This window comes from Mastomys coucha, unplaced genomic scaffold (assembly GCF_008632895.1).
Source record: "Mastomys coucha isolate ucsf_1 unplaced genomic scaffold, UCSF_Mcou_1 pScaffold17, whole genome shotgun sequence".
Taxonomy (NCBI): Eukaryota; Metazoa; Chordata; class Mammalia; order Rodentia; family Muridae; genus Mastomys; species Mastomys coucha.
Genome location: NW_022196899.1, coordinates 32,781,648 through 32,807,390, shown reverse-complemented (window position 1 = coordinate 32,807,390; position 25,743 = coordinate 32,781,648). Strand labels below are relative to the sequence as shown.

The following is a 25,743-nucleotide window of genomic DNA, read 5'->3' as shown; positions in this document are numbered from 1 at the left end:
AAGACTGTAACTATCTTGATGATTCACAGAATTGGAACCTAGCACTGTGATGACTTAGAGTCACCACCAAGCACAAGTGAGGTGGTCCTTTGTCTACAACTGCTGCTGGTGTTTTCTAAGTTAGTAAAAAACAGTAAGAATGAAAACTCTGCACATACAGTGCCACTGTCCTCACAATTCAAATTGCCATCTTCTACCAGAGAGTTTTCAAAGAAACATTTAGAAAAGTCTAGGATGAGCCTGACCTGAGAAGTGGACCCATCCAATTAAGCTTTTATTCACTCAGGAGCAGATTGGCAAAAAGCAGAGGGTTTTTTTTTTTAAGTTTTTTAATTTTTTTAATTACTCTGTGTATATGTGTGTGTATATGTGTGTGTGTGTGTATGTGTGTGTGTGTGTATGTATGTATGTGTAGCAACTGCCTTGTGTAATGTCTGTGTGTGACTATGTGCCTGCATGCATATGATGTGTGTGTGTGTATGTCTATGCTGGTATACATGTGTATGTTTCCTATGAGAATTGCTTGTGTTTATGTGTGTGTGTACATTTGTGCCTCGTGTGTGTGTGTATGTGTGTGTTTGTGTGTGTGTGTTGATCATGAGTGATGTGGGGTGGTGTGTGTGTACATGTATTTGTGTGAGTATGTGTATTCGTGTGTGTGATATGTGGCTGTGTATGTAGTGCCCTGGGTGGCTATCACGCACATGCGTGCATTCTCCCCCCCCCCCGTAAATTTGTGTGTGTGTATGAGTGTGTGATGTGTGTCTGTGTGTATGTGTGTGTAGCTTGCTATGGTGCCAATGTGGACCTAAGAGGACAACTCCATGTAATCAGTTCTTTCTTTCCAAATTTATGTGGGTTACAAGGATAGAGCCTATGTCCAAGACTTGAACAGTAAACAGTGTTACCTGTAGAGTCATCTGGTCAACCTTAGGAAGCAGAAATTCTGAAAACATCTGACCTGCATGTTCCCCTAGAAAAATGTGTTTGTTGGATTTTTTAGTTTTAGTTTTTGAGGAAAATCCTTACAAAACTTTTATCTAAATGCAAGTCTTTTAATGAGATATAACAAATTCAAGATTTGAATTCTGTCTCCACTGCTCTTTACTTCTAGTCTAGGGAAAGAGGTTCATCAAACCCCCACCACCACTACCATGCCAGCACCAGATTCTACTTGGCCCACATATAACATCAATCCCAGCAATCACTGCTTCTCACTTCACACAAGAATATGACAGGAAAACTATGAGAAAGTCTCCTATTGTCCAGCGAGTCTCATTTCTACAGTAGTCTTGACAGAGAGGGTATAGTTCTTAGTCACCAAGTATCTTTCAGCTTCCTTCTACCAGTGTTTCTCAACATGAGTATGCCAATCATGAAATCAAAATTAAACTTGGCCAATAAACACACACACAAACAAATATTATACATATATATATATATATATATATACATATATACATATACATATATAAATCACATATGTGTTATTTGCTTCTTTTAGGGGGGATGTCCTAATGAATCATGAGTTGTATACAAAGGACAGAGAATGGATCAGCTTTTCTTGAGCTGGAGCTACAAGTTATGTTCCTCCTGACATTCCTGCTTGTAATCTAAATCCTCTGGAAGAACAGTATGTCACTGAGTCATCCTCCAGCCCAATATTACATACTCTCTTAATCACTGACCCAACTCTCCAGTCCTAATATTATTATTGTATTATCAATACCAGGTTTATAGTGGCACATTTAATGTTGGTAATTTTCATTTAAAAACATGTTACATGAAGCAGATGCTGTTTTTAATTTTACTGTTACTCGAAATGTAAAGAATTGGTTCTTCTTTATTTAATTCTGACTATGGACAAGAAAAGTGAGTTATTAATTCTTTCAACAGCCTTTCTTCCATTCACTAATCTGAGGTCAAACATTGGCATACTTAGTATTCACATTTATTCTCCATTATCATCCTCATCGGCTTTCCTCGAACTTGGAAGTTGAATGGGGGCAGAAGAAACTGCTACTTGTCTTTGTAAATGTCTACACAGAAGGTACATGAGTAGTCTGTTAAACTTCTTTCATTTTACATGTGGAAATCAGTGCTATGACTGACTGTGGATCAGGGCCCAATGATCTAAAAACCTTAGCAGGACCATTTTGTAAGGCAGATGACAGCCTGCTGCTGGGGTCAGAGAGCAATACTGGGGACAAAGGTCAGAGGTGTATTCTAACTGCATATACCCAGAAGGCCTAATGAAATCTACATCCCAGAAGAAGACAGAGCCAAGTGTAGCCTCAATAGATCTGATAATAGTGCTAAAATAAAGCCAGATGGTCACAGCTCATCTGGATTCATTTATCAAAAGGAGACACAGTCAGGGAAAGAGGCAGCATACAGAGACACACACCCAGTGGAGTGTGACCTAACAAAGAGACCAAGTATAAAAAGCAAGCAGAAGAGAAGGGCTCAGGAACCTGTAATTACTGGAGCTAGAAGGACGCTTGAATTAGAAGTCAAAATGACAACTATAATCCAAGAGTCTAATCTTAATTAATAATCATAAGATATAGGAATTTCAGATTTCAATTTGTAAAATTGTATGTATTACATAAAATATATGTATGTGTGTATTTATTTATCTATATATTCATACTCATAAATGTATAAACATGGATAAATTTACAAGAAGCTTCATATATTTTACAGGATGGAGTAAAATCTCACTATACCTGGCTTCTGAGTTACAGTCGCTGGTTTTGGATTTGGGAACTAATTAAATTTGTGCCACCTTTATGACTGGCAGTACTGTAAGCTCAAACCTATCAAAATGAAGTTTAACTAAGTTTAAAGACCTATTTTCAAAAGAAAATGGTTCAGGCAAGCATTCTTTTAGAAAACATACATAAGTGTATCACTGGAGTCTACACTTCAAAAAAATGGAACTTTTATGTCACTTTTATGGCTCCTAGCCACCATATACGTTTTTCCCTGTGGTTCTCAGCTCCCTTTACTTATTTTTTTTTTATTAATCATTTTATTCATTTACCAGTACATACATTTTCCCAGTGGGAAAGACCAGAGGAGAAGAAATCGAACTTTCACCCTGTTTTATTACTTCTCAGTGGAACTCATTCCTAATAGCCACCATGCAGTGTGCAGCCCAATGTGCCAGGCCGCGATGACACATCTGTTAAATACAATAATGTCCAGGTATTTTATGACTAGAGACTGGGCCGTTTTTCTCACAGTTACCAAATCACCCCTGAAAATGGCTTGAAGTTTAGCCATTCAGTGTTGACATCAAAGGTTTGCAGATTACATTTGTAATGGAATCCAGAAAGCACAGAAAATGGAATACATGAGCCATTTCAAATGTGACTGAGCTTTATTATCTAATTATTTACATATATAATACTGTGTTATGGCCAGTTACTCATTCCATGAGCATGTGTTAATACACCAAATACACATAGATGGGTATGTCTTGAAATGTGTTCATATTTCAAAAATGTCAGAATAAGCTGTACTCTACAGAGATAAGGTGAACAGAAAGAAATAGTTTTCTTTAGTAACTACTTGTGGCCTGTGCAGTCAAAATGGCTTCAATCTTATTGCAAGTGCAGTTTACAGGAATGTTTAAAATTTTAAAATTAAACATCAGCTAAAGCTTTTATTCAGACAAAAAGCTCACTGTGAGGAATTGCTGTTTTGAGAGTGGAAACAGACACCCAGACATTGAAACCATGAAACACCAGAGCTGTCTCCAAATACTGAACTCCACCTGCTGTGCCACTCAGTAGAAACACCAAGTGCCAGACTAACAGAATCCAGGAATCAAGCCTGAAGCTGCTGTGTGCAATGTTTACCTGTGAAGCCGTGGGAAATCTGCTCACTTGGGAAAGGCCGTTAGAGCTCTGTGTCCCGGGCTTCTAAGCGCACAGAAGAGCAACAGAACAGGCTGCTTAGTTATGTTTTATTCTTACAGAAGGTAGTGGAAATCCTAGGTCTGATTTAGCACTGTTTGCAGTTAAATTTTTATCTGTTTTGAATCTGTAGAGAATAAAATCCTCTGTGGTAAATTGTTTTACTATTAAAGGCTAGTATTATATACAGAAAAAAAAATATTTATGTCACTAAGAGCTGTGATGCAAAGCCTCATAGAAAGAAGAGGAAATGAAACAATAATTTTGAAATTAATATATTAACTTACTAAAACAAGTAAAGTATGAATTACTAAATTCCTTGCTAAAATGAAAAATCTTTTTTTAGAAATACAAAGTCATTATTTGGAAGTAAACAGTCACCTTAGACTCAAATGTACAAGGGAGCTCCATGACACTGACTTCTGATAACTAAAGGAAAGTCTACCCACTGTATCCGCACAGCTTATGTACATAATTTTTATTATTAAAAATCTTCACCATAACCCACAAGGCAATTTTTACGGAGGCATAACTGTAACAACAAAATGCAACCTTTATTGAAATAGTCAATAAAACTCCCTTCAGATGTGTCAGGTCTGCATACTGCTCTAGCATCTTTTTTTTTTTTTATCACAGATCCGTTTGTGAGCCCATGATCCTCCCCATCCCAGCAATGGGATGGACAGTATTAATTCAAAATGCTGTCATCTCATCACCAGGAAGATGGCGCATGGTGCTTGGTTCTTTAAGTTTTTCAGGTTAGATTTTGCAAACACATCATGTTTTTCTCCATTAAAAACACACTTTCCACCCTGCCTCAGAATGCAGCCATTTTGTCTTTCAGCTAGATGATAAATGCCTTTCATTAGAAAAGATGATAACTGAACTTTTCCCTATAGACTTGTTCATTATTTGGACCCATAGTCATTCTAGAACTTTCTGGCTAAAGCAACAAACAGATAAGCGACAAAGGATTTTATTTGTGCTAAGATTAATCTCATCCTTTTATTAAATGCAGAGCCACAGCCTGCTTACACATGGGTGTGAAGTGCATTACACATGTCATGTTATGTTAGCATATTACAAATATACCAAGTACTGTATGAAACACTTGAATGTGCATTTCCTGATATGATGAGGCTAGTAAATACAAGACTGTAATTTACAAATAGCCACCTAAATAGTTTTTTTTTTTAATAAAAATGTCAATTCCCAAAGAAGAAACTTATAAATGCTCCGTAAAAGGGGATGGGGTGGAAACAAGAAGGCTCAGTGAAGAACTCGACTTCAGAGTGCCCATTCATGAAGGCATTAGCAGCTAAAAACCTCAACTGAGGGGCTTGACTCTAATCATCAGCCAGAGTGGTATACTTTCATTTTAGACTCATCAGCTTTGGAAAGTATTACATAACTAACTAGTTATTCTGAAAGCAAATGGTGCGCTTTGATTTCTTCTCACAAGCACCCAGAGGCACACAGAGGTAATACCTACAGACTTTCATCATTCCCTGAGTGGTGTGGCTGTCAAAATGCCTTCCCTAAGAGGTAAGGGTTTGTATTTGGCTTATATAAAAGTATCTCTCGCTCTTTCTCTCGCTTTCCTCTCGCTTCTGCTTCTATCTTGCCCTCTTCGGCTTTCCACTTCCCCCTCCCTTCCCCCTCTACAATTGGTTATGGACAACCTCTACTTTTCTCTTCTCTCTCTCTCTCTCTCTCTCTCTCTCTCTCTTTCTCTCTCCCTCTTTCTCTGCCTCTATTACCCTCTTAACTCCCCTCCCCATGCCCTGAATAAACTATTCTATACTTTTAAAAAAAAGTATTTCTCATTATATCTGAAATAAAACATGTCTAAACTAATTCTTGATAATCTGCCCTGAAATTTTTGGTTTTGGATTTTAAAATAATATTTTATTAAATATTTGAGAATTTCATACAACAAACATATTTTGATATTTACCTCTCTCCCCCAACTCCTCCATGATCCCCCATCACCTCCCTAGATTTTGTACTAAGTGCAAAATAATTTTCTTGATTCTATACCTAAGTGCAAAATAATTACTTAGAATGCACTAAGCCCTTGGTTCAGTCCCTAGCACCTTATAAACTAAGCCTTGAGGTACAAGTCTGTAATCCCAGAACTAGGAATAGAAGTTCAAGGTCTTCTTGAGTACATACCATATTCCAACCAGCCTAGGCTAAGTGAGACTACCCAGACTATAATATTATGACACAGAAAGAAAGGTCAGAAAAGAGACAGAGTGGTAATTGGAGTCCCTGTGCCGTGATTGCTCAAGGTAAGAGGATAGAAAGTATTTGAGGAGGTCCAGCACATCAGAAGTGCCTGAGTAGCTTGTCATGTGTTCAAGGGTCACAACTGGAGGATTTTTAAGATAGCTACAAGATACAATGCTCCAATTTATGGTCTTAAATGTTGTGATAACTATTCCTGGTTGTCAAGGTATGTCCTGGTTGACTACATCTAGAATGAACTACAATCCAGAAATGGAAGGCACACATGTGATCCAGGTCCTGAGGCTGGACGACACAGGCTTCTGACCTGGATATTAACATGGGATGATACTCACTTTTGATCCAGATCATGAAAAGCTTAGAGCCAGGCTAGGCATTACACTCCTTTAATCCCAGGAAGGGAAACTGACAACCAGGAATAACCATCACAACCTTTAAGGTCATAAATAAGATCATTGCATTCCATTGTTGACTTACACATCTTCCAGTGGCAAGCAGATCTCTTGAGTTCAAGGTCAGCTTGGAACAGAGCAAGTTCTAAATCCAGGTTCTAAATCCTTTAATCTGGGCCATACTTTCTGCTGGTGGCCTATATAAGGACATCTTCCTCTCCTCCTCCTCCTCCTCCTCCTCCTCCTCCTCCTCCTCCTCTTCTTCCTCCTCCTCTTCCTCCTCTTCCTTCTCCTCCTCCTCCTCTTCTTCCTCCTTCTCCTCCTTCTTCTTCTCTCCTCCCCCTTCTCCTTCTTCTCTCCTCCTCTTCTCCTTCTTCTCCTTCTCCTTCTTCATCTGCTTACACTTCCTTTCCTGCATACCTACTGGAACCTACTTCTTCAGAATTCCAGCTTATACAGAAGATCACCTGAAACACCTACCCTTGTGGAACTGAGAAACTACTATATTCTTGGACTTCCCATTCACAATTGTCCATTGTTGGGTTAGTTGGATTGCAGACTGTAAGTTATTCTAATAATTTCCTTTAATATAGGGAGATATTCCATACATTCTGTGACTTTAGAGAACCCTAACTAATACAAAGGTCCATTTGCTGCCTTTTGAATAACATAGCATGCAAGAGAAAAGGCGGGCACTGAGGAGGCTGTTACCCTTGCCTTCATGTGAACAGAGGAGTGGAGAGGAAAATCACTAGATCCACTCGAAACAGTTGTGACCCTTGCTGAACCTTAGTCTACTTCTTAATAAGCTCAATGTACAGAGGAAGCTAGACAAAGAATGGAAAGATTTTCCCCTTACCAGCTCTGTAAACACTGATTGAGGTGTCAGAGTCACAACTATTTACTGTGACCCTACTAAGCTTGAGACAAGCCTATCGATCATGAACCTTAATATCAATAATAACCTAATAATCCAGACTCTTAACTATTTAGTGCAATACATATTATATACCAACATTGATATTATAAATAAGTTACAGACAATGTGTCCAAAGCACTGTGGCTAGAGCATGGAAGAAGTCTCTGATTCTAAGTTGAACACTAAGGGTCTATATATTTAACTCTAGGGTAGACTTTATATTTTATAAATTAACATTCCATAATGAACTTTCAAGTATAGTATGCTGGCTTCTCTGCTCATGGTGTTTACTGTACCTAAGACATCCTGTATTCTCTACACTGTTATGACACTATTTGTAAACCTTTGCAAAGGAGGCTATTAGAAACTGGGCATGTAACCTTGAGAAGGACATTATCTGTGTCAACATGATCTCTTCAACCTGGAGAAACAGAATCTTTTTCCTTCATTAAGAATGGAGGCAACATAGGTTCAGAAAGGCCTTTATGCTGTTACAGTACATACTCATGAAGAAACAAAAATAAGCCACACATGGCAGACATGTCAATAATCAACACATAAAGCTGGCAAGGCGCCCATATCTCCAACTAAAGACAAGCAGACTGTTGTGTTTGATTAAGCTGCAGTATGTTCAGCACGTTAGTGCTATTAGGAAGCTAAGCTGTAATTTGTATATGCCCTGCTCTGCTTCAGTTTTTCATCCAGATTGATAGGCTGAGTGTAGATGAGGGAGCTTCTCTGTGCACTGCCATGCAGACAGTCACTAACTAAAATACAGCGAGGCTGGCATTCTGGAGTTTAGTAAGAAAGAAGTCAGGGGTTTAGAGCTCTACCTGGTTAATATGCTCTGACATCAGTTTTTAGCATATTGCCACAGCTGGTGAGAGTGAGTAAGAGTTTCAAGAGAGTAGAACAAAAGTGATTTGAAGATTTGGAATAAGACTCAGAGATTTTTTTTGAAGAGTACTATGACATTTTCTTGATCCTCAAACACTATGAATTTGGCAACATGCCATCTGAAATCCCAGATCCTTCATACTTTTCTGCATTTTCTCATGTCACCTACTGTTCTGACTGTTAATCATGGTGTCCAGTATATACTTTAAATCCATTAAATGCCAAAGATCTCAAGCCTAGGAAAGAGGACTGAGTTGTAGATTATAAAACCTGGTACCGCCAATATTTTTATTACAATGAACATGGAACTACTTACAATATTAAAAATGTTGGAAGGTCTCACTGTCAACTCCAAGGGCAACAGGAAAAGCCTGCATTGCTTTGGGTGTAGGTATTCCTTGGACTTTCTAACTAACAGCTCCAAGGGAGGTTTCCCATGCCTGCCACTGGAAATTTTATTAGTCTGTGGCTGTTAAAGGAGAATATTATCTTTCTAAGTAGTTTAATTCCATTTAAGTTATTTAAACAAGACATATACATCAACACCAATCAATATTATAACATGGGTGGGACAAATCTCACAAGGCCCCTCCCTTAGATGAATAGCTACAGACAATGAAAGATGGTTGAGAAAGAAAGTATCAGTCTTCTCCGGGGATCAGTACCCTACCAGGTTATCCTATGCCAGATTGGTCAGCCCCAAACACATGCACATATGAGCAACACTGAATGGATTCAGTGAGAATACAGTCGCACATATGTATGAGAATAATATTTAAAGAAGAGGCCGTTAATTTGAGAGTGAGTGAATGGAACAGAGGAGGGAGTATGGGGAAAGAGGTTGAGATAAATAGAACACTCAAGTATAAATTTTTTTTAAAATGTAAGATAAATAAATAAGTATGTGTGGAAGTTATTTCGGCACAGGCTGTGGTCATCAAGGACAGGACTGTCAATAGCTTGAAAATATTCTAGTGAAATATTTCAGTTTGCTTTTTATTGTCCAGATAAACATGAGCAGAAACAACTTGACAGACAAAAGGGTTTATTCAGCTTATACTTGAAGGTAATAGTCTGTCACTGAGGGGATTCAGGGCAGGAACTCAAAGTAGGAACTTGAAGGCAGGAAATGAACAAAAGACCACAAACGAATGATGCTCACTGGCTCGTTCCTTATGGGTTGCTCATTCTGCTTTCCTATAACATCCAGACTACATTTTTAGTAGTGGCACTGCCTAAGAGTGGCCTGAACCCTCTCACATCAATCAAAAATTGAGACAATTCTGAGCGGACATGGTCATAGGCCAATTTGATCTGGGTAATTCTCAAATTGAGACTCACTCAGATGACTCCAGGCTATATATGTCAAGTTGACAACTGAATTTACTAGGCATAGATTTTAACACAATATTTGCTTTTCTTTCTGTGGGTATAGTAGTGACACTGAGGGTCTTCACTGGGAAATTACTATTAAATTTTTATTTATACTGCAGGATTTGGAATAAAACTGAGGAGCTTAACAAATAGAATATGACTACACCTCACAAGAAGAACTTTTTATTTACTCTTTGTGATGGTCCATTGTTGTCAACTCAACATAATCCAAAATCATCTGAAAAGGGAGTCTCACTGAGAAACCATCTGGATTATGTTGCCTTGTGTGCATGCTTATAAGGTATTTTCTTAATTGGGTTAATGAAGACCAATGATCCATCTGGAATGTGTGTTGGCCATAGCATTTTATAGGCTCAGCCATGGACTGAAGAAACATGAGAGATAAGGTTGAATGCACACATGCATGTATTTGTACACTGTCCTCTGCTCTGGACTGTAGATGTGATGTGACCAGGGTGGACTTTCTGCCACCCTGGCCTCTGCACAGTGAGGGCTTATCACTTGGTATTACGAGATACACACACCCTTTCCCCTCATTTTTTTCAAAGTATTTTAGCACAGCCATGGAATCAAAACTAAGACATCATTATACCATTTTGCAGAAGATACTAAGGTAGTGAAAGATGATACATCATCACCCAGATGATGGAGAAACCAGAATTCAAACAAGAGTGATTTGAATTCAAAATTCTCTCCTTCTGGGTGCTGGCTGTGATCTGGCTAATTATCTGCCAGATGACTTGGGAGTGAATACTTTCTCCAAATCCTCCTTTTCCAAACAAACACTAAAGTCTTACAGTACCCCAAGCTCTGAGGGCATCTCGGTTCTGACTTTACAATTCACTGGCTATGAGACACTCACCAAAGTATTAAATGTTCTCATCCTAATGATGGACAATGATGAATAAAGATGGTAACAAAAAAAAAAAATCCTATGCTGAAAAGACTAACCTCTATAGAACTTTGTAATAATTAACAGGGGTGGCTATAAAAAAAATAACAACACCCCCTTTTCTACCCAATATCACTTCATTTGCTGCCCAGCCCACAGATTTCATTAGGAATTCTTAGAGGGAAAGATAATCTAGCTAAAGTTGGAAGGTCTTTTCCAGCCATTCTTCTTGACTCGGAACACTCCAAAGTCAGAGTTACCTGCCAGGACTCTCTGTGTGTTGTGCCCTGCCCATCACAGATCACCCTCCACTGTACCTCTAAATCCTTCTCACCTCCCACACCCCAGAATGCCCAACACCACTGGGACCCCTTCCTGGTGCTGTAAATTTTATGTATGCTTTAAGGGACTTAGTTCCTCCATTCCGTTTCTGCTCTTGCTACTTCCTTTCCACAAACCATATTTGTGTTTGTGAGTGTCTGGGGTTGACCACATGCTTCCAGTTCTAATGAGTGATGACAGCTGAGGCTGGAATATTTTAGCAATAAAACCTTGGGTCTAAAATCTAACTCTCTTCCAGTTTCTCCTGAATTCAACCTCATCAGGCACCTTGACTGGTTTATAAAGCCAATTTCCGTTGGTTTTCTGGAAGCATGCATACATCTAGAGCCTGAGGGCTATAACGAATGCTGACGTGGCCATAATGCGCAGGTCTCAGATTAATTTGGATTAAGTTGGATGTGGCTGATGCACTGCACTCTGTTCCTCTTCCTTGGGATTAAAAATTGTGCATATAATGTAACATAGAAATAGAAGGGATATTACTTTTCTCCACAAAGTTCTGAGAAGGAGAGAGGCTAGGAAGAAAAGATAGGCTTTAAGGGAGGAGAGTGCTCAATTAAAGATGAGAGGCACAGTCCTTGGAATATGTCATTAGCTATAATCTCAAAATCCCATACTGGTGTTTAAATGGGACCTTGAAACACTCTGATTACATGGAACATAGCATTCAACAAGAATTTTAGCATGCCATATTAATATAAAAATGTTTCACAGTAAAAATGACCCTTACTCTGTGTGTAGTAGTAAAAGGCCACACTCATAGATACTCAGGTAACTTTCAGGGCAAGGAAATTTTCCTATGCAGAAGCTGCACCTCAATGGGGAGACTCTTACCATTTACCACTGAAATCTCATTAGCTATACTCAATGTAAATCAGGGACTATTCCAAGCATTAGTAAAATTCAATAAACATGTGATTCAGGGGCCGGGTGGTAGTAACGCATGCCTTTAATCCCAGCACTTGGGAGGCAGAGGCAGGTGGATTTCTGAGTTCGAGGCCAGCCTTGTCTACAGAGTAAGTTCCAGGACAGCCAGAGAAAGCTTGTCTCAAAAACAAAAACAAAGAAAACAAAACATGTGATTCAGTAATAAATAAAACTATATTCATTTTCTACTGAGGATCTGACTCACAACTGAGCAAAGTGGTAAGAACACACCTGCATCAGCAGCTGTGACAACCAGGACGAAGTGATCTCTTGCTTCCCGGTCCAGACTCTGGGTCACCCGAAGCTCACCACTGGCTGTGAGGGCAAAAGCATTGTCTTCATTTCCACCAAGCAAAACATATGAGAGCTGGCTATTTGGTCCTTGATCATCATCTCTTGCCACCACCTACAGGGGAGAAGAGTCATGGGAGTATAGTGAGTCATCTAACATGTGAAGCGTGTGGGCCAGCTGAGAGATAACAGGCGACGAGGGTGGAGAGAGTGCTTCAAGGGGTAAAGGCATAGATAGATATCTCAGTGGATAAGAGCACTGGCTGCTCTTGCAGAGGGCCCAGATTCAGTCCCCAGCACATATGTGGTACTCATAAACATTTGTAACTCCCATTCTAGGGGATTGGATGCAATTTGCTGGCTTCCTTGAGCACCAGGCACATATGGTGCACACATGCAACATGTACATACACACATGTGGGCTATGTACATGTATGTATATAGCCCATGTATATGTGCCCACATATATGTACATGTATGGCATGTACACTGTTAGGGCATATACAAAAAACAATAAATCCAACAAGGTTGTAATTAAAGCAGTAAATAATAGTATGTACTATGCAGACGTATTTGAAGAAATCTATGCATAAACCAATGCGTAGGATATGTAGAAGGCTTCCCAAAAATGTATATTATGTTTTTTAATCTTTTTTGTATGTAAAGAGGGAAGGTAGAACAGTATTTGAAATCAACTCTTCCAAATCCAAATTTTAACATTGTCTTATATGTGGCTACCATTCTCATAGAAAAGCACAATTTTAAAATACTCAAATGATTAAATGTGTGCAAAATGAGCATATGCAAAGAGCAGAAGTCTCAGGCATGATGCTTGTAAACCTTGATTTTCAAGGCTTTCTATATCTGCATCTATCTCCCCCTGACAATGAGAGGGTAAAGAAGATCCTAAACAACTTTCACGAAGGAAACATTTTGGTCTGAGGTCTTAATGGTATATACACTCTGCTGTGTTTAAGTATACTGACCTGAAGAATGGTTCTGGGCAACGTCCCTAAATTTTCAGGAACATTCACAGAGTATGGAGACAGCTCAAATACAGGGACAAAATCATTCATGTCAAGTAAAGTGATAGTGACCGTGCAGGAATCCGTTCTAGGGCTACTGCCCCGATCCGTGGCTTGAACAGTTAAAGTGTAAGCAGGGGTCATCTCTCTGTCCAAAGACTTAGCCACTGTGATGGCTCCTGTCACTGAGTCGATTCTGAACTCTTGATGTGTGTTTCCACCCACGATGCCATAGCGAACCTGCCCGTTGGTGCCTTCATCATTGTCTGTTGCAGACACTTGGATTATATCTGTGCCAGTGAGTGTATTCTCTTTAATCTGCACTCGGTACATAGCCTGAGCAAAAACAGGGTTGTTATCATTGATGTCAAGGACCATAACCACAACCTCGGTAGAGGACGACAGAGGTGGTTGCCCTTTATCTGTGGCGACCACTGTTAGGCTGTAATTGGAAACTTCCTCTCTGTCCAGCTCTCCAGTAAGATGCACCTCACCATCAATAGTCCCAATGCTGAACTTGTTTCCCGAAGGGTTCAGTAGAGTATACTCAATATAGCTGTTAGGGCCACTGTCTGGGTCTGTCGCTTGAGCCTTAAAGACAACAGTATCAATGGGTGTGTTTTCTGGAATGTATGTCAACTTGGGGGAAAGAAACATAGGTGGGTTATCATTGACATCTAACAAGATGATGGAGACTTGGGCTGTGCTTGTAAACCTGGAGGCAGGAGGCTGGGGCAAGTCATGGACCTGAATGACCAGGTTGTAGAAGGACTGGCTTTCCCGGTCCAAAGCTTTGAGAGATTTGAGGACTCCATGCTTATCCACAGCAAACTGCCCAAGACTGTCACCTGAGGCAATGCTGTAGGACAGTTGAGAGTTGACACCTAGAAGTGAAAGAGAAAAAGTTAAGTTTATTGAACAGGTGAGATGGTAAACTAAGCTACAAGAAGGTTCTGCTATGTAGAGCATTTCTGACACGTTACACACCATCATGATTTTCTGATTGCACATGAATCATTCAAGGTGATTGTGGATGATTTACTTGTAGATATGCACTTAGAAATACTGCACACACGACATTTTGCTTCCTTTGGGCTTTTGATCTGAAAGGCATTTACAATCTGGTGTACAAATGATCCATACAGGGTGTGTTAATTTACTGCAACGTTGAAATGTTAAATTACCAAAGTGAAGAGGAGGAAAGGGTTCCAGAAAGCAGATATTTTTCTAAACTTTTCTTTGTTTCTATCACATAACTCCCTGGAGCCCAACACTACAAATGCCACTCTCTATATTATTAGCTAAACATTTATAACTTCAGTAATTTATTGAGGCCGACACCAGTTTTCAGAGAAGGGTAATAAAATGTTCTGATGTAGGACATTAGTCATGGATGCTTAAAGTCTCCTTTTACATTTCTTGTCAGAACTAATAAATACTTTTAATTCCTATTATGCATCTGGCCAAGCAATGTACTGTAAGGAAACAGCTCCTCTCAGGCTCTATGCACATTCAAACGTTTGAAAGAGTAGTCCATAAAGGGACGGTTAGCAATAAAGCTATACAGGAAAGGGCGCAGGCAGAAGGGTCATGGTGTCAGTGGCTCGTGTTTAGATAATATCTTTTGTCCCTAAAAAGCATATCATCATTTAACTAAAACAAATTGCCAACTATTTTTAAAAGTTGCAGAAAAGACTAGAGTGAAGATAGCAAGGAAAGTATATTTGCCAATGTGTTTTAAAACTTCATTGAGAGGGAGTTTCTAGGTAAACAACAAAAACAGTCAAAGGGTAGATTTCCTGCCTCAGAACAGTGTCTCCACTAGCTCACAATGTCAGGCCTGTTCTCCCGTCTCATAGTAACTCTTGAGCCTTCTGAGTCCTACCTAGCAGAAACAATGTCTGCTCTTTGCTAAGAATCTCCTACAATAGTTTGCTAATGTTTTCTAGTGAAAGATGTTCCTCTGGGTCTGAAAACACTTGAGTACATGTTTGCTTTTACTATTCTTGATGCTCTAGTCCCCTTTGAGGCAAATTACCCAGGTAATAGAATTTCCTTCTCTAGCATAGTCTGTCCCTGTAACTTGAAGGGTTCTCTCTCTCTCTCTCTCTCTCTCTCTCTCTCTCTCTCTCTCTCTCTCTCTCTCTCTCTCTCTCTCTCCCTCTCTCTCTCTCTCTTCCTTTCTCCACATGCTGATACCAAGAAATCACACACAGAAGGCAAAGTCAGGCACTAATGTACTGATCTAACTTGTGCATACTTTGATGCACAAATCTTTAGAGACAAACTGTGCCTTGTGGTCATTCATTGGAACACTTTACTGAAGACTACTCTGGGATGAATTAAGCAGAGTTTACAAGCTTAGGGGCTTGAACATCAAGGAAAATATGAACAATTGAAGCTTAGGCACCACACACCAATCTACCTGCAGGAATGAAAGCATGTCAACTGTATGTTTCACCATGTCTTACACCTACCCAGGTTTGCAAAAAGTTCTACCTACTTTGTTATAAAAATTTAAATTTAGTTGAATATATCAGGAGTACTTTTTACATAAAGTCTATTTTAATAAGTATGTTTTTGTGTCTCCTAAAGTCAGAAGAAAATGTGAAATTCTTCTTCTTATTGAGATCCATAGCTACCACCAACACATAGGAGTCAAAGCAACACTCAAGACTGTCCATGAAAAACTTGGTTCTATGTGAACATACAAAATTGTTCCCAGCCAAGACCAATGGAAATTAGAAACAGCAATAACATTCTACATGACTTCAGTGGAGACCTATGGGATCCACACAAATCAGCTGAACTGGGAGCCATTCCAGCCTGCTGTCATGGATCTAAGCATCCTCGTGGCCCTTGTGGTAAATATTAAACTATGGAGAAGAAAGAGACAAGGTCACAAAGCTCATGGCCTTTTTTGAAGGGAAAAGGGCAGGGGAACTAAAATGTAAACCTTCAACTATCACTATAAATAAATATATTTATACTTAATTTATAATCACAAATAAGTTAGGCAATGCCACTTAAAACAAACCAGAGATAACTATGATCTTTGAAACAATAAGGTATCTGTTATTTCATGGAATGTTTTAAGGCAAAAAATAGGTCTTACCTCAGAACTAGAATCAACAGTGTTACACTGAGTTTCACTTGAAAGGGGATGTCTCCCTCCAAAGAGTCGAATTAATAAAGCAACCTTGGCCTTGAAATTTATACCTAGAAAATGCACCCCAGAAGGGCTCAGAACCCCTCTCAACACTGACACCATTGGGAAAATTACAAAGACCTAACCATTTCCCCTCCTGTTTCTTGCAGCAAATATCAGAGCAGAAAAACAGGAAACACATACTTTTTCTTAATTTTGAGTAAAATGTTAAAATTTTTATTTGGTGGGCTTCTACAGTCCAGTGGAAAACTACATTGAATCTGGGTTGTTTTTCCAACCATTCAAGCTCAACTTGTTGGAAGTCATGCAGTTCTATGATTTTTCTTGAGAGCTTGATTGCAATGAGTTATGCAGATGCACAAAGCTGTGTGTGCAGTTGAGGTGGGGTGTGTGTATAGTTGTGAATGAGCGTGTGTGCGTGTTTGATTATGATTATATAATATTGGCATTTGGTGTATACTTTATTCCCAAAAATAAATACATAAAATAAAATAAAATAAAAATAATGAAACAAATTTTGAGACTATAACCTTGGCTGCAATATGAATGTGTGCATTTAATTGCAATTTATAAATGTTGCCTTAGGTATGTTAAAGGCTAGTATTTGCTCACCTGTGACATGACTAAAATATACAGTACCGGTCATTATCACTCATCTTCACAAAGCACTTTCAACAAAGTCATGAGGGAACTGGACTATAAGGTTGGGCCTTCATTCAGTCTATACCATGCACCAAGAATCAATGAGCACACTCATTCAGAAACAGTGACAGTTGTGTCACTATCTGAACATCCTTTTATGACCATCATGCCTCATGCATGCGTTGCTTCCAGGATGGTAAGAGAACAGTAATCTGACATATTGGCACCATAATCCTAAACTATAAATTGTGTTCCATGCAATACTTTCTAGCAATATTCATAGACACACTTATATCAATATAGCTATGACTTAAGCCTTAGCAATAATGTAAGACTTTCCTTATTGTTGAGATTATATAACCAACCTAAAGTTTAAACTCTGAATGTGTGCATAGACAACTCAAAATGGTGCAGTCACTCGCCTAGAACATTTGTTTGTGTAGAAGATGGCAGTGTGACCCATCAGGAACTTTCTGAGCAGATGCTAAGAAGAATCTGGTAAATTTCAGCGTCTTGCTAGCATTCATAGCTCATAGACACATGGGAAGTGGTTGCTGTAATTGTGTTGGTGTTCTTACAAACAAGGTCATTCTTATCATTATCCTCCAAATCCAAAGGAATAGGAACTGTGTCCTCTATTTTAAGCCAAGGTACAGGAAATGACACTGATAAAAGTATTCAGGCTAAACAATGGCTAAATGTAGCTTGAAACTTTTACAATTTTAACCAGCACAATTAAAGGGGGAAACACCCTTTTTAAAAAAGACTCGGTGCTTACAATTACTGTATCTCTGTGACTGCTTGTGCAGGGGTCATTCCAGCAAATTTGAAACATTAAGTGCACTCTTCTTAATCATTTTTACATTTAATGTTCTGAGGGTAAATTAAACTTACTCCAGGGGATACACTGGGTATCAACAGATCATAACCCATGTACATACCAGACAGAAATGCTTTTAGCATAGAAAGTGGGCCCCAGGACTACAGCATAAGCTCTGGTGTTCAATCCCCCAAACTAACATAAAAATGCTAGGCATGGTGGCACACATTTGCAATTTCCATGCTGGGGACCAGAGACTGGTGGAATCTGGAAACCCACGGCCAGACTGTCAAGCATACCTGACAAACTTCAGGCCAGCGAGAGACTCTGTTTCATAAAATAAGGTGGGCAAGCCTACACAATGACAGCAGAACCTAAGCTGTGTCCTCCATACATGCAATCACATAGAGCAATACACCCACACAAACACATGCACACATACACACTCACAAACACATACAAAAATTAAAATAAAATAAATCTTTTTTAAAATTCTTAACTTTATTTTATATTATAGGCAAAACAAATTCAGCCATTCCAGGCAATGGATCTTGCCAAAATATTATTCCAATAATAATATTATTGCCAATATATTTTTGTGAAAATATTATTTTCATCTGATAATATATAATTTAGTTATTCATTATATAGTATTTTTCTTTAAGACTTTTTTCTCCTGTCTTCAAAATTTTATTTTTTTCAAAGTTTAAGTTACATATGAGCTGGCAAGATGGCTGAACAGGTTAATGTGAAGTTGATTTGCCTTCCACAGGATCCACATCGTAGAAGGAGAGATTCAACTTTGCAAGTTGTCCTCTGACCTCCACACACACCATGGCATATGCATCCATACACCCATAGACACACCAAGTAAATTAATAAATATAATAAAAATTATATTTAAAAGTTTGAATGCTATATTTATACAAATGCATATATATAATATTTTTATCTAAAACAAGCTCAGAACAAATCTTTATTCTGACCACTAAATTACTAAACTAAAATGCTGCTAAAGTATTTAGGGCAAAATGAAAGGTAAAATTTGTATAGTATATAAAAACATATTACATATTGTGTGTATAGTTAAAATTATATGACAAATTGCTTGACTTTTTTTAAAAAAATCCTCTACAGTTAAATCAAAACTCAAATTTCCACCTTGATTGAATACCGTTTATAAACAAATATGAATAATGTAGTTAATCATATAATATTAATATTGAATGCATGCAAAATAGGCACTCAACTTTAGTGGAGTATGTAAGTACATCACAGAAACGACATACCATCATCTGCATCGGTGACATTAAACACAAGGACGGTGGATCCGAGAGGCAGATTTTCCATTAAGGATGTGCTATAGGAGCTCATGCTGAAGACAGGTGGATTGTCGTTGACATCAAGAATATTGAAGTAAGCTCGGATGGTAGTAAACTGTCCCCCGCCGTCCTCAGCGCGGACCGTGAGTATGAAATACTGCTGTGTTTCGTAGTCCAAGGCTCTGGTCAGGTTGAAGACACCAGTAACGGGATTCAGGAAGAACACACTATCCCCATCGTCCTCCTCCACCACATAGCTGATCTCTCCATTCACACCAGAGTCATCATCTGTTGCTAAAATGGCTGCCACCAGGGAACCTGCAAGAATGACAAGCCAAGTTTAAATTAATGGAATGAGGGGCATTGAGTATTTCTAAATGTATAGACTGAGACCAAGTGTGTGTTCTCACAGTCAAATATTTTAAGTAAAAGGTCACTGTAAAACAAGAGCATGGTGTTCTGCTGACTTCTAGACTGAAACAACCATCCCTTTAAATCACGACTCAGGGGCCATGTCAGACATGCCACGAAGCTGAGGCTGCACTGCAAGGGTTAACGGATGAGGTAAACAAGTGGTAAACACTCCTCACCACTTAAAGAAAAAAAAAAAAAACAGAAGAGTCCATCATTACTATTAAAGGTTATCTTGCAAACACATCTCAGGATATGTCACCTACCAGGGGTTGTGTCTTCTGGGATGTCGAAAGAGTACACTGGCCTGGAGAATCTGGGGGTGTGGTCATTCACATCGCTGATGGTGATGTTTATCCTCATGTCTGAGGACTGGAGGCCATCGTCGGCACGAACCAGCAATGAGTACTTGGACCTGTGCTCCCTGTCCAGCCTCTTGGTAGCTATCAGGTCTCCAGATTCAGGGTCAATCCGGAAGCTATCATCAGCTCCACTAATGAGAGCATATGTGACCAGAGCATTGGCACCCTGAGGATAAAGATCACATAGGTGAACAGTGGGAGTCAAGAACACTGCTTCTTGTTGTGTTCAGTGAAAGAGAATTTGACAAAGGGAGGCTCTGAGGCTCTAACTGTGTGTAACAATATACAATTTCAAGAGGTCAGAGTATATAAATTAAACAAAGGAAGGAAGGATTTATGCCCTGGGAAATAAAAATCATGGATGAAATAGAAAATTCATCTGAGCTCATGTACTAGATGGCTCTACATGACTACTAGGCCCACACCATCTGCAGCAATCTACAGGGTCTCTTTCTAACTACTCATGACCATTTATAGAAATAGAAAATAACAGAGGGGACTGGAGAGATGGCTCTGCAATTAAGAGCATGTGCTTCTTTTACAGAGGACCCAGGTTCCATTCCCAGCACCCAAATTAAGACTCACAAATGCCTGTTAACTCCAGTTCCGGGTGATCTGAGGCCATCTTCTGGCTTCCACAATCTCATGTGGTACACATAAACTAACATGTGTTCACACACATACACAAAAATCAAAATAACTCAGTAAACAGAAAACAACACTATTTTAAAAGTCGTGTAGAAACACAGAAGATCTAAATGAGAATGTCAAAAAAGAAGAAAGTAGGAGACATCACTCCTCCTGATTTCAAACTATACTTCAAAGCTACAATAATGAAGCTGTGTTCCTATCTGTATCCATAACAGAGCAGAGTAGGAAACTCAGAAGAGAATCCATGGGAATAGTCAACTGATCCCTATACAACTATAAAGAATAAGCTTTTCACTCAAAGGTATTGGAAAACTGAGTGTTCACATGTCAAAAGGAGCAGCCATCTCACATGCTCCTCAAAAGTAGGTGAACTCCTAAACCAGAAAGTCTAAGTCTCTGTCCAGACTCAAATGTCTCTCTTCCTGAGAGTGTTGGTCTTGCTGATCAATTCACAATCATGACAGGAAAAAAAATGCAGGTGACAAGACCACCACAAAGTGGTAAGTGAGGTGATATCACGTGGAAAGGCTTCTAGGCTATGAAGGAACCAGCAGTTGTGGGGGCAAACTATACACATGATAGATTAATTCCCAAAATACCCAGAGAGCAAAAAGATTCACTGATCTAATAAAAACTAAGGACTCATGTAGCCATCTCTGCAAAGAGGTTAGAAAAGGCAGCAGGTGTGTCAAAAAAAAAAAAAGTGCAGTGTCACCAAGTGCCATGGAGGTTCAAGCAACACTACAGGAATATGCCACCTCAGACCTAACAGAGAAATTACATTCTATTCCACAAGAAGCAACAAGTGCCAAAAACTTGGGGGAACTCAGATCCCTGCCCCCCTATGGAGAGGAACAATGGAAACAATAGGAAGAATCTCAAATAACAAACACAAGAAAAGCCTGAAAATCAATTCTTCAATTCTTCTCCCCTAGTATGCAAAGGAACTGAAACCAGTTTCCTCTTCAGCCTGGTACCATTTACCAGTCAAGGTTAGGAGATGACCTGCCAAACAGGGCTGTTTTGAGGACTAAATTGGTTAATGGACATTTTAAAACTTAGAGTGGTCCTTGAGGAATAGAAGATGTAGGAAAATGCTAGTTGATCTGTTTCTTCATCATTTAAGAGAAGGACTTGATGATGTGGTGGTCCACAAGTAAGTTCAATCTAGACAGAAGAGTTATCTATCTATGACATCAAATATCTCCTCCCAATCACGGCCCTCAACTACAAGGTGTAAGGATTGCTAGCATGCTTGAATTGACAAACCTGTTTTCATTTAAGCAGAGGTACTGGAAACAAATTTGCCTTGTCTCACTGTGACTATCCAGAAATTGATTCGTTAAACTATTCAAAGAACTCTCACCAACATTAGCAGGCAGAAAATAAAGTGTTGTGTGGTAATAAAAAGCTGACTGACTGGATCCAAAGCACCTGTACTTCTTTTCCGTGTGATGTTTTGATGATTTTTATTGTGTGTGTTTCTGTTTTCCTGAATGTGCAGAGATGTGCTTCAACAGCCTGAGGCAAGAACACCCGCATTCTAAATTTATGTTAGTCAGTCTCCATGAGCTTTTTATATTCCCAAAGCCAGTCTTAAATTTTAATAAAGAGGGCACCTCAAAACCTCCCATAACTTAATACAAGATGACATGAGAGTTTGACACTTTCTCTCTCTGTATCCGCCTGTATCTAACATATTCACTGTAATCTTATGGTTGAACAAAAACATCCCAAAAGCATTTGTTCACTGCTGTTCTTCCCACATTCTGGAGTATTCTATTTCACAAAGAACTCTACTACTTTAATGATGCCTTAGCCACTGGCTACACTCTATTCTGGACTATCAAAATAATACTAGGAAGCCAAGAGAATTCAAAGATACGGGAAAATTTTGAAACCCTTATACAAAGGATTCTGTTCTTAGAAAAAACCCAGTCTACAAAATGACTCACGGTGATAAACAATATCCTTCAAATGGTAGTTGTTCTCTTGAAAGCACCTGAAGAAGATCAATGGAGTCCACACAGCAATCTGTTCCCCTTTCAAACAGCTATTTACTCATGAATAGCTGAAAAGTCTGGTCAAGTGGCTTGGCTAAAATGTGGGGGTTTTGCAAAGTGTGTTTGTTTAACACCCCAATCCTGTCAAATGAGGGCAGGCCATTAAAGCCTTATCCCTGAGCTGCAGGAGAGAGCCCTGTGGAGCATTCCAGAGTAAATAACAATAGCATGCAACTGAGTTTCCCAACCCCAGGTGCTGTTTTCAACAACTGAATCTTTGAATGTTCTGAGCTGTCCTTAGCATGCAGACTTGATGACTGGAGAATGGCATCTTCTGACACAGAGCCCTTTTCTCTGTGCCCTGCAGTTTCCCTAACACATGACTACTTCCCAGTTACATTAATTAAACAAAAAGGATAGAGACTATAAAACAGTAAGTTGATAGAATTTCCCAGCAATATCTGCATACTCAGCACTTTGAAGCCACTCATTTCTCCACAGTAACACAACAACGTCCTGTGTCATTGCAGAGTAAAAGGGGCACCTTACATCTCAACCCTGTTCTGATAAAACAGAGGAAGAAAGAAAAACACAGCAAGGACCTCAGAGAACAGGAAACATTCAAATGAGTTGTTTCCACTCCAACTAAGAGGTGTGGGGCTGAGCAAGCAAAGCCAGGAGAGCAAGGGGTTATCAAAAAATAATTAATATGAACCCATCACAAACAACTCAGGGGAAAAAGGCAAATATGTGAATCCCATCGGGAGCTTGTGTGACCATTCTGTTTGATACAGGGTCAAAGAAATGCCAGTTCCCCACAACAAGAGTTGAAATTCTCTGTGCCATGGGAACCTCCCATTATTAAGAAAAGGGTTGTGGAAAGAGGATAGAATCACATTGGGCTTCATCAAAATAAGGAACAGTCCTAAAGCAGGCTTCAGACTTTTGGTGGATTACTAATTTAAACTCTCTGACACATCCTGCTTTTTCTAATGCACACACACACACACACACACACACACAAACACACACCTTGTGTCTGCAAGTACCCCAGTCTTCTCCCTGAGCATTTCCCTCTCCCATCTTGACCTGCTAACAACCCCCTCCCCCACTATTTCTCCTTTACTCCTTTCACCTTCACCCTGCCTGACCCTGAATAGGATGCTCACACATTTGACATCTTCATGTCTTTGTAAAGTGGGATGTTTACATGATCATGCCTTACTTAAGTGTTAAATCTAGAAACCAACTCTCAACAAAAATAAAAAAATGAGGAGTATGAAAACCAATTCAGGTGTAAATAACTAAAAAGGTAAGGAATGCCCTCCTCTTCCTCAAATGTCATTGTAACTACAAATCTCAGATACTAGCATAAAGCGGCTGGGCATGAGCCTCATCCGCTTGAGAAAGCCACAAAGAGAAACAGATTATGCACACAGCACAACACCCATGTCAGCAGCATGTGCTATTGAAAGGGAAGCATCTCTAGGTAATAATTAACAATGGATCTAACAGTCCCGAGAGGGCAGTTCTTAGGAGAGTTGTAGCTGATTAAAACAATCAAATTTCCATATACAATTTATCTGCAGTCCACTATAATCTGGGTTGAGAAATCCCATATTAATCTTATAATTCCGCAGAGTCAACATCCATACCAATAAAATATTTATTAAAATGAACATAGCTATTGCTTCGCCCTTCTAAAGTCATTAGAACAAAACACTCCAAACACACGAGTTTTATTTCTCGCTTCCTAAAATGCAATTATGGCCATTCGGTGCTGATTATCCTACTCAATTGTATGATATTCATGTTGCTGTTATATTGAAATTGGAATTCATAAGATTTCATAAGTGGATACAGCTAAATATGTTGTATTAACTTTAATAAAGTGAAATATTTGCTAAACTTCATCAAATGTTACACATGATGCACAGGGCAGATGTTCAGTCTAGTAATCACTGATCTGGGTATCAGTATTAATATTTCTCTAAACAAATGAGATAGCACCAACGAAAAGCACCAAATGGATTCGAGAGGAGAAATACAATTATCTAAAAATGTACATTCTATTCAATTCCCTTTTACTAATTTTTGCAAAATTAACTGACTAGGCTATTATATTTCTAAATTGGCTGTAAGGACTAGTCTGTTATTAATTAATTAATTAAACTATTATTCCTTTACTTTTTTAATTTTGTATTTTTGAAACAGGGTCTAACTATCTAGTCCTGATGCCTGGCATTCACCGGGTATAGCCAACTGACCTCCAACTCACAAAAATCCACCTGCCTCTGCCTCTAGTTTAAAGGTGAGCATCATCCCATGCAGCCTTGTTCTACCTACTTTTTCAGTGTTTAATAAGTGATTCTATGAACCATTTAATCATATTTTAAAAAATATCAGATGTTCAGACAGTCCTGGAGTTGAGGGGAGAAAACCAATACCTACTTATTAAGTGTTAAATAAGTGAATCTATGGACCATTTAACCATAGCTTAAAAAAATCAGATGTTTAGAAATTCCTAGAGTTAAGGGTAGAAAGTCAGTTCTGTGTGGGGTCTGGCTAAAGGAAGATGAGAGGGTTTCCTAATGTTTAAGAAGGGTTTCCCCTCAATGGCAGAGCATTAATTAGACCTTTCACTAAGGAGAAAGCAAACAAAGAGATTTTATGTGGGAAAATGTAAATTATATAACCTTCCATGCGATTTTTGTAGAATGGCTATTGTAAGTCTTCACTTACAATAAAATACAAAGAATGATAATCTATATTGTGTCCAAATTTCACATTTCCCAATAGGTATGAAATGTGTACATGCCAATAAATTGAAAAACTCACTAGTTTTCTGCACGACAACCTGAAATAAATATAACAAAATGTTAATTTATATAAAAGTATATAATTATTAAAAATATAAAGACTTTAAGGTTACCTTAAATATTGTTACTTTTAAATTATTAGTTTGCTTCCAATCACAAATAAAATAAAAAATAGATACTTGGCTGCTATGAAAGTGAAAATAAATGAGGAAAATGTAAGAATAAAGACGGGCGGTGGTGGCACACGCCTTTAATCCCAGCACTTGGGAGGCAGAGGCAGGCGGATTTCTG

General features: G+C 38.8%; 1 protein-coding gene across 2 annotated transcripts in view; it reads right to left on the bottom strand.

The window, feature by feature from the left end:
- The window catches only part of Fat4 (FAT atypical cadherin 4), a 129,255-nt gene that overhangs the window by 43,401 nt on the left and 60,111 nt on the right, over positions 1-25,743 (bottom strand). For both annotated transcript variants that reach the window (XM_031376677.1, XM_031376676.1), the window contains exons 4-7: positions 19,884-20,145; positions 19,174-19,524; positions 13,215-14,137; positions 12,169-12,343 (exon numbers count right to left, since the gene is read on the bottom strand). In XM_031376677.1, the coding sequence (XP_031232537.1) occupies positions 12,169-12,343; positions 13,215-14,137; positions 19,174-19,524; positions 19,884-20,145 (1,711 nt within the window). The remainder of the gene's footprint in view (positions 1-12,168; positions 12,344-13,214; positions 14,138-19,173; positions 19,525-19,883; positions 20,146-25,743) is intronic.